At 36.0% G+C, this 14,795-nt stretch overlaps 1 protein-coding gene across 1 annotated transcript; it reads left to right on the forward strand.

The window, feature by feature from the left end:
- The first annotated feature begins 461 nt into the window (after positions 1-461).
- Positions 462-10,765, forward strand: aup1 (AUP1 lipid droplet regulating VLDL assembly factor). The gene is made up of 12 exons (XM_027135245.2): positions 462-779; positions 1,871-2,008; positions 3,532-3,682; positions 4,546-4,736; positions 5,253-5,325; positions 6,800-6,873; positions 7,195-7,261; positions 8,111-8,216; positions 8,379-8,522; positions 8,668-8,819; positions 9,073-9,161; positions 10,281-10,765. The coding sequence occupies exons 1-12, from the start codon at positions 739-741 to the stop codon at positions 10,324-10,326; spliced, it is 1,272 nt and encodes a 423-aa protein (XP_026991046.1). The 5' UTR covers positions 462-738; the 3' UTR covers positions 10,327-10,765.
- Positions 10,766-14,795: the final 4,030 nt, after the last annotated feature.

The raw sequence follows: 14,795 nt of genomic DNA on the forward strand, positions 1-14,795 counted from the left end.
GAATGAGAGTGTGTGTGTGTGCCCTGCGATGGGTTGGCACTCCGTCCACCTGAGATAGGAACAGGCTCCCCGTGACCCGAGGTAGTTCGGATAAGCGGTAGAAAATGAATGAATGAATGAATGAATGAATGAATGAATGAATGAATGATCTCCAGTGTTTCTGGCATACCTAGAAAGTGTTCCAGGAGTACTGTGGCAGCAGCATGTGTATATTAAAACAAAGATACAAATAAATAAAATTGATCAAATTGATCAAATTATTAAAATTAATAAATTAATGAATTAATGAATTAATAAATTAAATAAAATAAAATTAAACTACATTAAAATGCTGGAAAGATAGAAGGTCGTGTCCTGTTGCAAACTCCAAACCGCTAGATGTCAGTGTTTGAAAATAAAGACGTGTGTGACAAAGCCTGAGCTGTCCTTCCGAAGACAAACGCTGTAGCAGAAATAGACGTTATAGCTGTTCTGGAATCAGATCAAGGTTTCTCCTGTATGATTGAAAATAAGAGCGGGTTACGAATAACCGATCCTGTGTCAGTGTAAAGGAGAATCTTATATCGTGAGGTTTTTTTTTCCCCCTCAAATATCAAGACTTCAATATGGCGACGGGGGGATTTCAGATAAATAATACAAGCTAGTGATCTAATGTAATAACTTTGTAACTCGTTTGAAGACTAGTATGCAGGAATCTAGCCGGTTGGTACTGACAGAAACGTACATAAATCTTTAATAATGGAAACGCGGGGTATAGAGCAGATGTTTGACTTTCAGCGGTAAGATTCACATTTAACATTAATGCTAGGTTTAGTTATTAGCTAGTTAGCTACGAAGCTAGTTAGCAAAGGTTACCGAATATACCGAAATATAGGCTAAGGTCAGCTGAGCTTTCTGTAGATGTGATATTGATCATTTAATAATTGGTTTAAAGGGTTACAAGGTAAACAAATGGCTCGTCGAGCTTGGTGTTGTTTACTTGTATATCAGATATATTTTAATGTTTAACATACCCTTGTTTGGCAATAACTAGACTGAACTGCTAGCTTTAACTTGGCTACTAATTAGCTGACCGGCATTCTAGAATGTAACTTGCCTAAATAAGAAGCCAAGCTGATACCTATCAAAGTATCTAAGCCTTATCCAGTCTAGATGTCTAATATATTTCTAAATAAGCATTATAATCTGTTTATTCAATCTATGTTATAAGAAAGATGATGCTAACTCTTAGTTATTGGTTTAAGTTAGCTGAATAGCAGAGTGTAGTCTTGAGTGTCTTAGTCTGTTAGCTGTTTCAGTTTTCCTATTGAACTGACAAAGTTATTATTAGGAAAGTTTATTAATTGTTAATGCGGCATGTACTTTTAATAACTATAGTTTCATGTTGGATAACCTGGGTTTCTTAGCTAACTGGCAGATTAGAGGCTGTTTTTTTTAAAGGAATCAAGCAGCAGAATCGATTCATTTGCTGTGAATACATTTTTGAAATTGATTCAGTGAAATGAAAATTGTGCAATGATGAAGACTGCAGCAGTGATATAAGTAGAGATGTTCCATTCCAGTACTGAATAATTTCTCACCTGTTTTTATTTAAATATTTTATTTATTTGCATACAATTTCTATTTACACACATACAATTTCCTTTAAATATTAACATTAGTTCCTACTGAAATACAGTATGACTTGCTGTACATTTGTAATCTGCCTAACAAAATTAACGCCAAAGTTGATATACAGTATACGTTTATATCCAAGTTTTAAATGGGAACTGATTATGAGCACTATCCCCTTTAATGTTTTTCATCACCTAAAGTCAATTGTGGCATTTTTTTCTTGAAATATTTTTTCTGACCAAAACTTTATTTGTAGGTTGCCAAGTGATGGACTGATCCTGCTGCTGCTGCTGCTGTACTCCCCCGTTGGTCTTTGCTTAACGATACTACGTATATTTATAGGTGTTCATATATTCTTAGTGAGTTGTGCACTTCCTGACAGTTTTGTAAGACGGTAAGTAGAAAAGCACATAACCATTTACCTTGTATCTCAATTGAAAGCTCTAGGTTATCCCATATTGATTTGTCCCTGATTGTGATAAATGACAGTACATTTTATATACAATCATTATATACAAATCATTTGTTTATGTCTGCATGCTCTGAAAGTGAAAGCAAAAAAACACAGAATACTTAATCACTTTTTTTAATTAGCAGAATCAGAAATATTCAGCCATATTACAAACAGTTCACCCATATTAATTGGCAGAAGAACACAAAACATTTAGCATATTTAGACTAAATAAACTATATACTGCAGAGCTCCTATGGACAATTGGCAGGTCTGATAATACAGTGTAATTAGATTAATCATTCATCACTGGATTTTGTGTTGGTATAATATCTTTTTGCGGTAATAAATTCTGAATACAGAATGTGGCCGATAAAAAGTCAGATGAAATGCAGGGCAATCTGGAAGCTGCCCTCCAAGATTTGCTGCCAGTTCCCAGGAACTGTACTTATTTATAAAGCAGATATTTTGAGCTCTGCTGTAATGAAGGCATTGCAGTCTGTGTTACTAAGTAATGTTTACAGCTGTAACAAATGTTTCATCACAGAAATCAAACACATTTAACTACATTTAATATATTATGTTACAAATGATCTATTATATGTTCAACTGATTGAGCATGATATGGGTTATAATAATGGTGTTAATTAATAATTATAATGTTTTCTCATCAGTCAGCCATAAAATTAAAAACACCTGACTAATATCATGTAGGTCCTCATTTTGATTCCAAAACAGCTCAGACATTAGCATTCTGGTGCCATCTCTTCCCCGACTAGGTGACACACATTCATTTAGACGTAACCATGAACATGATTCATCAAACCAGGCCAATTTTTCTTCGTACAGTTTTGACGCACACACGCCTTTTGTAGGCACTCTTGGCAGTGAACAGGGATCAGCAAGGGCATGCAGTCATGTCTGCAGCTGTGCACTCTGTTATGACACTTTTCTAGCATAGTCAGCAGTAATGTTTTGGTCATTTGTGCTATAATAGGTTGTTTGTGGGACCAGACTTAATGGTATAGCTTTCGTTCCCCTCACACCTTAGTGAACCTTGGGTGCCTTTGACCCCGTCACCAGTTCACCAGTTGTCCTTCCTTGAACCATTTTTGTTAGGTACTAACCACAGTCATCTAACTAACACAATTGGCTCTTGTAAAAGTCCATTAGTCCAGCTTCCAACACATCAACCCTTAGAACTGACTGTTTGTCTGCCTAATATATCTCACCCCCTAGCAGGTACCATTGTAATGAGATAACGTTATTAACTTCACCTCTCTGTGGTTTTGATGTTACGGAGGATTTTAATTAGTGTTTTTTTTTTCTTCTGCAGTTGTGATGGTGTTTCATTAGCATACGTATCTGTATAATGTTTATTATAGCTAAATAAATGGCTACAGATGGATTCTGAGCTTTTCTCAATGTACTTTTTTATATCTTTTTTTTTTCTGTGTGTGTTCCAGATTTATAGTCCGAGTCATGTGCTCTGTGTTGGGCCTGCATGTAAAACAGAACAACCTGCGCTTAAGGGACAAAAATGTCAAGTTGTATGTCAGCAATCACGTTACTCACTTTGACCACAACATTATTAACCTCCTTACCTCCTGCCACACTGTGAGTGTCCTTCAGTTATCTTAAGTATCTTCAGTTATGTCTGAAGTGGTGACATAATGCAGTCTAGTTTGCTGTTGTGCTCTTTTGCATTGTTTTACACCCATCATTTGATTTTCCACATTACTGTACTCTGTCAGATATTTTATTAGCTCATTTAACTTAATGTTAGCTTTGTGTTAAATTGGGTATTTCATGTTTTTTTTTTTTTTTTCTTTCATGAATTTCTTCAGTGAAGTTTTTCAGTTGACTTCCGATCAATTTAAAACATTATTTTGGCAGTTAAACTGGCACTTGTAAAAGTAAAACCTTAAGGTTTTGTAATACAGTTGTAATACATGGTGGCAAATGACAGATATGGGACCTTAACATAAACCAGTGCTATAAAACCCAGCCCCAGCATGACAATATGAAGAATAGTGACTTTAACTTTCCTACTGAATCTCTAATCGAAATCCTAGTTTAGTTTATTTACAAAATTACTTTCATGGCAGGTATTTGAGTCTGATATTCATTTACTTTCATTCTTATCTCTATACTTTTTATTCATCTTTATTACATTATTAGTGCTATTAGCATAAGCCATGTAGGATTGCACTTTTAAGAGAAAAGCCACTTTTAAGAGCGGGAGAGAAAAAAAAAAGGAGAGATTTGAAGGACAAACCAATTTTGATTTTCATTTCACGTCTACTTTGTTTATTCAGGCAGGTATACATTAGACAAATAAAAGGTACAGAATTTCATATAAGGATTCATTACCAGTCACTGATTGTCTTCAAATTCTCAGATAATACTCTAGATATAACTAAATGACAAGTAATAGCTCAGTCTGACTTCTTTTAAATTTCCTGATTATACCATTCCAGCCACTGTTAGAGGGCTCTTCAGGGTTTGTGTGCTGGGCACGAGGCTTCATGGAGCTGGGCACTGTGATTGGCAGCAGGGCTGAGCTGGCACAGACACTGCGTGGATATTGCTCTGTTCCTGAAGCTCTGCCCTTACTACTCTTCCCAGAAGAAGACACGACCAACGGACGTGCCGGCCTGCTCAAGTTCAGGTGAAGAACACTATCAGTTCTGTTTCATTTATTTACTATGCATAAACTCAGTATCATGAGGAGTATAGATGAGTTCCAGCCAGTGTGAGATTGTTTGTCACCTCAGACATAAGTGAAAACCCAGTGTGAATAATGTGAGAATAGGGCAGAAGGCTTTCTGTAAGGTGCTTGGTGTATACACTTAAGTAATTAGAAGCAGATATGTCCTGGTATGTTTGCCAGCTGCTAAATAAGCTTCCTTGAAGCTGCCTGTCTGGGAGACGATTAATCACCCAATGTGAAGCTATGATAGGGCAGTAATGTGTGTTTGCTCATTACAAACTCTGAAAGGATGTCAAATATATTTGTGTTTCCCATTCAGTATCAGATTGAATAATTCCTTCAACTTGAATAGATTAATTAGTCCCTATAGTTATTATTAGAAGTAGTAGTAATTTGTAGTTTGAGTATGTCAAATAAAAAAAAAAAATAATTGTGTTTCTCTCCTTCCTTTCTCTCTCTCCTTCCTCATCTTAGCTCCTGGCCTTTCTCTGTGGCGGATGCTGTACAGCCCGTGGCCCTGAGGGTGAAGAGGCCCTTCATTGCTGTGGTAAACATTAGCAAAATTATCATCAGTGTCATTGTCACCTTGTGTTTTTTGTTTTGTTTTGTTTTGTTTTGTTTTTTACTATTATCCAACACAATTGATTGTAAAATGTTGTGTGGGATACATTTATGGGCCTTTTTACACCTGGTCACTTCATGTGTTTTCTCTGATCCGATAGCTATCTGATTTGTTAAAACTGTTCCATTTACATTAGGCCACATAAATGCATCTTTGCGAATCGGATATCAATCTGATCTTTCTACTCCTGCCCAAAATGCAAATATATCTTGCCTAATTTCCGGGGTAATTGAAATGGAACACGCTTTGGTGTGTGCGGTTGCTACAAAAAACAGCATTTACTGTTTGCTGCATTCTTGCTGGCAGCAGCAGTGCATTTTAAGACCCAACGAGACACCTGGGTGAAAGATCGGAGCCAGCGCTGGTGGGAAAACATATTTGTTTCTGGCGCGATGCACAACTCGCGAGTCACCTACAAGTGACGTACTTCCATTTGGGAGGAGTATAGCGCTGACTTATGTGGCTTGAACAACCACATTCATTTACACCTGTCCAGTTTCATCTGAAATCTGTCCCAGACCACCTCCTGAAGTGGTTTGAGCGATCGGATTTAGACGTGGTCTTTTTACCATCGGATAGCTACCGGATCACAGAAAACGCATGAAGTGACCAGGTGTAAAAACCCCCTATGTGAATGCCCTTGCTTCTCCATGCCTAATGTATCCATCACAAAAACACTCCCAATAAGTGGTTCTTGACTGTTCTTGATCATTGCCACATTTTAACAACGTTAGCAAGTTTAAAAACAGGATGAAAGAGGAAGAGTTTTCATCTTATTCACCAAAGGCTAAATATGAGAAAAACAGGAAGTTGTAATGAGCTCATTTGCATGTTATTCTTAATACAGTTGGTTTATGGAAAGTTTATCTCTTTAATGCAGAGTCTCCATTTATAGACAGTGAGTTGAAGGTTCTTTGTTATATTTTAGGAAAATCTAAAAATGTAAATCACTTCAGCATTAGTTTGTTTCTATTATCATTCTTAAGCTCTCTAAATTTTAATTGTTCTCAGCCTTTACTATTTTTCTACATAAAAAGAAAGGACGAAAGAACTGTAAAGGAAAAACGTTTTGTGACCGACTCCACTGACTACTTTAAAAGCCTGCATCGTTTTAAGTATTTTTATAGTAGCTTGCAGGCATGATGATAATAAGTGCCAGAGTGGAATGCTGCGAGAGTTGATGGTCACTGCATCAGTTGGTATAAACCTGCCTGCCTTGTTGTTGTGTTTTCCACAACAGAAAAATGGAGGAAAAAAACAGGAATTCTATTGGGCAACATCCCCAGAGCAAGTTGAATTTAAGCTCTTTGATCACTTACACAGGAATGGTTGATGCCTCCAGCTATCAATAATTTTATAAAACCACATCTGTTGGCCCTTTTTATTTTTCTCCTTTTAGAACGTAACCGAATCTTCGTGGCTGACTGAATTGCTGTGGACGTTTTTTGTCCCGTTCACAGTGTATCAAGTAAGGTACTAAATATTACTGTCTTTCTTCTACAATTTTACTGTTGACTTTTTTTTCCACCACAATTCCCTGCATGTAGATTAGAATTCATTGCTAACCGATTCATGCATTATTCATATAATGTCTTTATTGCATTTTAATGAGCATCTTTATTAAAACTATAAAAAAATAAATTATTTAATAATCTATTAGTAAGTAATTAAATTAAGTAAATTAAATAAATATGCTTGAGTCATCTATTCTGTGGAGTCATTCTTAATATTTGTTAACAGGAATGACTATTTTAATCCCACTCGCTTATCTGTCCCTTTATAAAACACTATCAGGTGGCTTCCTTCAGTGCAAAGACAAGATGAAGAATCACATCAAGAATTTGCCAACAGAGTCCAAGAGGTACCTTCTTAACGTTGCCTTTATATTTATAAAAGTAATAAATAGATGTGTGTAAAAGCAGCAGCGTTTACAGGGTTGCAGTAAGTGAAAAATACTATAATCCAAGCACAGTGTGTAGACATTAACAAAATAAATAAGTAAATAAGATAAATAAGTTAGCAAAATCCCAGTGTGAAATTAATTTCATCTAAGGATTACTAAAGCCATTTATGTTAATTCTGTAATTAAGCTGTGGTTATAGAATGCGGTGAATGCTCTGCAGAGTCACGTCCCACAAGGTGAGTGCTGTGGGTAATCACATGTGTGCAGATATTCAGAATAAAGAGCACAATGGTGCCTTTATACAGCAGTTCTATAAACGAGAATATCGAGTAAGTGACATTTTGGATACGATACAGACAAAGGTTCTGTTTATTTTAGTTCCTTTAGCAGAAATAGATCTCGAAAGTAACCACATTCAATTTATAGTGCATTGGCTCGCAAGCTCACATTGATGTGTACATTTCTGTGAAAGGTGCTTCAGGTGAATTTAACGTGCCATCTTCTTTTTCATCTTAAGTTAAATTCCTGAAGCTAACACTTACTTGTGTTACTTACTTATGTTAACGTTACTGGGTGTGGCGTCTTTTGAATTAGGAAGCCGATATATACATGGTGAAAACAGGCAGGTGGAGTGATACACAGTAAAACCTATCAGTGTGGAAATATAGACTCTTTTGTAATGCTACCCAACCAATCAGGTTCTTTGTTTTTTTTTGCTGCAGTTATTGTATTATATTAAACTGTATACTATGTGTTGTCTTAAACACTGGTACATCACATGAGATCATCTATTGTTCCTGTCTTCAGATTCTGGCCAATGAGATTGGCGTTGTCTCCACACAGATCACCAAAGCAGACAAAGCTGAGCACATCAAAAGGAAAAGGCACACAGTTTCCCACACCACACACCTAGGTATTTACAGGTTCATCAGCAGAAATGTATAACCTGACTTATTATATGCTGAATAAAGATTTCATGTTCTCTTTACTGCTAACCTTGAAGAGTCTGGAAGACTCTTTGCACTTTGTGTCAGAAAGCTTTTATTAGTATAAAGCACACTATTTTACCTTATAGATCTGGGAGCCAGGCCCCGAACTGTGGCACAAGGTTTTCTGGGTACGAGCACTGGGGCAGAGGATCCTAGAGTGATAAGGATGGCGCACCAGGTGAAGGAAGTTCTACCAGATGTCCCTCTAAATGTCATTACCAGAGATTTGCGTAAGACGCCTTTATTAATCTCAATCAAAAGGCATAATTCATTCTGTTTCTCTTAACTTACAGTTTATACTGTGCATCATATTTCATTGTGCATTTTATTAAGTTATGTCTACTTTTGCATTGAATGTTTTGTATGTCCTTATAGTGCAAACAAACTGTGTGGATACAACTATTACCAACCTGCTGGAGAGCACTGAGCAGTATCATACGACACCAACAGAAGCTGCACCATCAGGCCCATCAAAAACTTTAAGCTCCACCTCTCCTTCTGTTCCTGCTCCACCCCCTACTGTAAAGGTGAGAAGGATTCAGTGATTTTACACAGCCACATCACTGTGTAAATATCTTGAATATAGTTGAAAACCACTCTAAATGCGTTTATCTTACCATTTCCCATAACATGATATAGCAAAGTCTTTTATGTGTTGTCCATGTGCAAGAAGAACCTGCTTTTCATATTGTCTCACAATGCTGTTGTGCAACTTCATCCATGTTTGTTCAGGCAATTTTATTATTTTATCCTGAAAACTGTTTTGTGTTTAATCTACAGCCAGCTGTCAAATCTTTTGGGAAATCACCAGCAGACAGACACATGTCTTTACAGGACAGAAAATCAGCCTTGTATGATTATGCACGAAGGTAAATATATATGTGTGTGTGTGTGTGTGTGTGTGTGTGTGTGTGTGTGTGTGTGTGTGTGTCCACAGCATTTAGTAGAAATGGTTTCTCACTTGCATCTCAGTCAAGTCACATTCCTCATATGTAATGGACTAAGAAGAAATTTATTTATAAGAGCAGACCTGCCAACCTTTACGCATTTTGTGTAGCAGATACGCATTTAGACATCAAAGTACGCTGCTACAATTTGTCACTTCAAAATACGCATTGTAAAAAACCATTGATGCCTTTGAGTTCAACTGTCTGTGCATTTGCGCACCAGGCAATGCGCCTGTGGGTGTAACCGCATTGGGCAGCAACCTGGGAAAATAATAATTCGACCAATCATAGCGCCAGTGTAAAACTCAACGCTATAAACGGAGAGCCGTCAAAACGAATGTGGTTTTCATCGGTCTCTGTCCATCTTCAATTCTTCTTACAGTGACTGTTTTTTACAAGTGAGGACTTAACGTTTCAAAGGTAAATGGCCAGAATTGTGAATTTCATCCATTTTACTAAGCCTGCCGAACCACAGGCGTCGTTAGACACTTTTACTGGGGCATGTGCCAAGTGTCCGGTGTTGTGCCTCAAGTTTAAGTTTTACGCACAGTTCAAGTTTTACATTATTTGCCAGTATTTATATAGGAAACGTAAGTCATGCCTGTAAACGCATTGCCGTCTTACTTTAACGGAAAAGACAAACTGGCACGAGCACGCAGAAATCTATATCCGTGAGCGTTAGTGTATCCCTTTTATAGCACGCAGTCATGCTATAACGACAAAACTAATGTAATTTTTTAAATATCAATCGTTTTCTGACTCGATTGTTACTGGCTCCTGTAGATCCATCAGATTTTTTTTTTTTGTGAAAAGCAGGGAAATAGAAGCAGAAAGTAGAAATGATGAGGGAGGTATTATTATATGATCAGCCAGCCAAAACCACTGACCAGCAAATGTGCCTAACCTCGTGCCGTGTCGCTGCAGTAAGTTGCTACTCAAAATTTTTTTCCAAGGTTGGCAGGTCTGTAAGAGAAATGAAGCAGTTGGTAATTTAAATTAAATCTTTAAGGTGTTTTTCTTTTTTTTCTATCTCTTTTGTAGACGTTACATTGAGAAATATGGCCTGGACCCAGAGGAAGACTCATGAGTGTGGACACTTTTCAACACACTGCTCAAGTTAATTGACGGACAGTTTATTGGAGTTCAAACAATGTTCCTAAAAAATGAAGAAGAAAGCATTACACTGACTTTACCTGCAGCATTTGTGTTCAATAAACATATGAAAAGAAGGATTGGCAATAAGAGGTTTGGAATAAGTTGACTTCAATGGATTTTTATTAATCCTCTTGCATGGCAATCATGCATGTCTTTTTAATGATTTCTCTGCTACAGAAAAAAAATTATTTTGGTAAACAGTTTGTACTACACCCCAGTACCAGTGGAACATCTCATATTATTTTTATAAAGTTCAGAATTAGAAAGCAGGAGTTTGGCATTTTGTGGTACTGAACAAAACCCAGCTGAGGTTATGTTGTAAGGATATGTGTTGAACCCGTATCAGACATTAAAGATCATTTATACATGAACAATCTTTTTGTTTTCTTCTCTATATGTCTCAGAAGTGTAGTTAATGTCTTTTTGTAATTGTTTTGAATAGTGTTGAGACTGACAAATTACAGTTTAATTTAATATATTTGTCTATACTTAACTCATTTGTTTTAGAAGACTATGTGCATCATCTGCCATACTTTTTCAAGGTATTTAAAATTCTGGTGTTTGTTAAAAACTAGCAATGCAACAAGGGCCTGTTCAGTTTACATGACTTACTTTTCAAGGCAGATCAATAATATTTGCAACCAATTTGGAATCCTAAAAATCATTAAAGATTTTTTTTTCAGACATTTTTTTCATTAATATTTTATAATACACATGCAAACCTATTAATAATACCATGCTCAAAGACATGTTGAAAGAAACTGGTAATTGCATACATAGATGAAATACTCACCAGCCTTAAATACCCATGTAAACCATGTCAACCAAGTGCTGTTCATGTCTCTAGAGAAATCATCTTTGCATCAAAGGAGAGAAGTGTGGATTCCTTGTCTCCAGAGGGTTGTTTCTTGTTTCTCTTTCCGACGACTTTAGATCATGGTGAGTGTTTGGGATGTAGTGCTTGTGTCAGACTCTCCTCAAGTTAGCAAACATAAGCTCCACCTTGCTGCTTAGTCACACAAACAGAACGAGGGCCATGGGAGACCTCCATAACAGAGAACAGTGAACAATCTTTGACAATAACCTCACTCTATGTAATGGCCATGTTGATATGTTGATGGACATAGACCTGAATGTTACTGCTCTTAAGTGGGATAAACATTACATTCAAACACAGATTTTTTTTTTGTTTGTTTTCTTTACTCACTGTTTTTTCATTCTCATTTACTCTCGCTGCCCCCCTCTTTCTTTGTTCAATGCTTCATTCCCATATTTCCTGAGACAACTTTGCAGGTTGGGATTAAAAAGTGTAAAGTAGCACAGGGAGAATGTTATCTGCTAGTACAAGCTGTGATGTGCAAGAAGCGATGCTTTCCTGTTTTGCTTTGTCCTGGCCGTCCTACTTCCCTGAACTTGAATTCCTGCAGCATGAGGCTCAGCACTTCCTGCTGAATGAACTATTGTGAGGTTGCTGTGGCTAGTGCGTGTTGCCAAGCAGATCTCGCTCTACAATAAGGGCTGCCACAGTTACATCGAGCTGCACAACAAGCAGCCTGAATGCACCCCAAGCCTGAATAAGAGGTCAGGTTCATCATTTATAGGTACCAGGCAAAGTGGTGATAATTTTTATTGTAGCAACTATCATATTTATAAAAACAGCTGTATAATGTGTTCATTTGCATAGAATTGCTAAATACAGTAATTGGAACTCATTTTACTTTACTAACTACATTAGTTTTTTGTGTGACAGAAAGAAAAAGAGTCAGAAACAATTCCTCACAGCACTCACACAGAGGACGGTGACTACCTCATTAGAAAGATATTTATAGCAGTTTGTAGAAATGGTGATAAGTGACCGAATGGAAAGAAGTCAGAGTTGATGAAGGATAAGTTGGTATACACTTGCCTACCCTGTTGTATTAAAAACAATCATGGAACATTCTTCTGTTTTGGAAAAAAAACACAACAACATGCTAGTTATCTATGACTAACTCTGTTTAAAAAGTCATTATTAAAGCAGAGACAGCTGGTAGGTAGAGATATATGGTAGGTAGAGATATATGGGGTAACATCCCTAGAGCAAGTTGAAATTAAGCACCTTAATCAGTTACCCAGCACCAACTACTAGAAAAGCTTAGGTGATGCCTCCAGCTATCCTGAATTTATTTCCTGGTAACGGAATGAATTGCTGTGGATCTGTTTTGCCCCATTCACTGTGTATCAGGTAAGGCACTAAATATTTCTATCTTTCTGTACTATAACTGCGTGTAGATTAGAATTCACTAAAACCTCATATATGCATTTTTATTGTAATTGCATTTACTATTTCACAAATAAATCATTCTTGTTACATATTTTTGGATTCAGGACATGACACATACAATACATGATACACATATAAATGACACACATATATTATTAGAGCCATTTTATTGTTCTTAATTTATAAATAAAATATAAAAATAGAATATAGAATGCTTCATCTCACTAAAATATCGACACTGATTTCTTTTTTAATCTCCAAACAGGTTTACCATGGGTTTGTTTCAGTTATTGAACTATACACTGTGTGTTGTATTTACACTGAATGAGATGATCTTTTAGGTTTGATCTTGTTTTATGTATTGTTCCTGTCTTTAGCTTGTGGCCACTGAGCTCTGTGTTGTCCCAAAACAAATGACCAAAGCAGACAAAGCTGAGCACATCAAACAGACAAGGCACGGAGTTTCCCACACCACACACCTGGGTATGAACTGATTCTGGGAGAAACTGGATTGTATATTGAAACTGTACAGAAAAAAGCATGATCCACTCCATAGCAATCCGACGTATGGTTTATACTGTTGGACTTTAGTTTATGTAAAAAAATTATTTTCTTTTGCATCATGGTTCTGTATGTATGTTTAGTGCTAACAAAACTGTGTGGATATAACTATTACCCACCTGCTGGAGAGCAATAAGCAGTATCATACAACACCTACACCTACTTTTTCATTGAACATAATTGAAAACACTATACATTTAATTTAAAAAAAAAAAAGATGAGGAGCATTACAGGGAACAAAAATGACAACTGAAAATTAATAAACCTTTTCATTAAGCATAAAGAATAAAATAACTCTAAACTGTTCCAGAGGGAAAACATTATTAATGCATATTTTTTTTAACCCGTTAATACATTTATCTTTTCTTTCCAGTGTAATTTGAAGAAAGTATAGCTTAAACCATAAAGTATTAAACCACTTACCATAATGTTAGATATCTCTATAGCAGGGTTCTCAAAGATGATAAGATATGATGACAGGAAAATCTGTGTTGAAAACATTTTTCCAATCAACAATCCCACTTTAAAGAAGAAGTAACCAAAATAAACACACAGACTATTATACATAAAGAACATTTTTAACCATTTATTTTGTTCTAACTGGTTTCTAATTAAAAGGTGGACATAACCAACATGAAAAATAGGAAGTTTCTTTGTATACTCATTGTATCAGGACTCTGGAAAAGTTACCATTCATTTTGTTCACAGACATGCTCAGTTCATAAAACATAAACTGATCAGCCATAGCACTAAATTCACTGGCAGGTGACATGAATAACGTTGATTATTTTTTTTAGATTGCAGCTCTCCTGTGGTGGGATATACATTTATTATGCAGCAAGTGAACAGTGACTTCTTAAAGTTAATGAGATGGAATTCAGTTTGTATAGTTAATAAAATAATAAAAAAAAATTACACATTGCGATATTACATTAATTAGATATTGTTATTGGTAAGGTTTAAAACTCTTAAGATTGCCATTTGTGTTGTACGATCACATATTGTGTAAAAAAAAACACATCAGAAAAGAAAAAAGTTGTGTATGCTGTTCAAGATTGAAAGCATTATTCTGAGATTCCTAACACATCAGCACATACTGTACTCAGCAATGTAGACTGGCAAGTTCCCAGTGTCAAGAGCTCATGGGAAAGAAAGATAGAATTATTTGTCACATTCCACACAAGTCACATTCATAGTTCTATGCATTCAAACATAATTGTCAAAAATCTAATGTACTTTTAAGAGGAAATAAAGTATTATCATTTAGCCATGAAATTGTGTGAGGTGTTTTATTTTCTCTCCCCATTTCTTAGATGTTACACAGAGAAACATGATATGAATCTAGACTCATGAGTGTTTGTAAACCGCTCAGTTTCACACAATGTTCCTAGCACACGGAAAAGAAAACATTATACTGAATTTACCTTCAATATAGCATTTGTGTTTAATAAATATACAAAAAGACGTTTTGGAAAGAAGAGGTTTGGTATAAGTTGACTACAGTGGATTTTTATTAATCCACTTGCATGTCATTCATGTCTTTTTAATGCTGAAAAAATATATTATTTTGGTAGAGT

The sequence above is a fragment of the Tachysurus fulvidraco genome, chromosome 17 (assembly GCF_022655615.1).
Source record: "Tachysurus fulvidraco isolate hzauxx_2018 chromosome 17, HZAU_PFXX_2.0, whole genome shotgun sequence".
Classification (NCBI taxonomy): Eukaryota; Metazoa; Chordata; class Actinopteri; order Siluriformes; family Bagridae; genus Tachysurus; species Tachysurus fulvidraco.

Bases quoted from the DNA above. Each gene is read 5' to 3' on its own strand.
- aup1 (XM_027135245.2), top strand. From the start codon at position 739: ATGGAAACGCGGGGTATAGAGCAGATGTTTGACTTTCAGCG. The intron at 3,683-4,545 runs GTGAGTGTCCTT...ATACCATTCCAG, and splicing joins TCCTTACCTCCTGCCACACT to CCACTGTTAGAGGGCTCTTC. The intron at 8,820-9,072 runs GTGAGAAGGATT...TTTAATCTACAG, and splicing joins CTCCACCCCCTACTGTAAAG to CCAGCTGTCAAATCTTTTGG.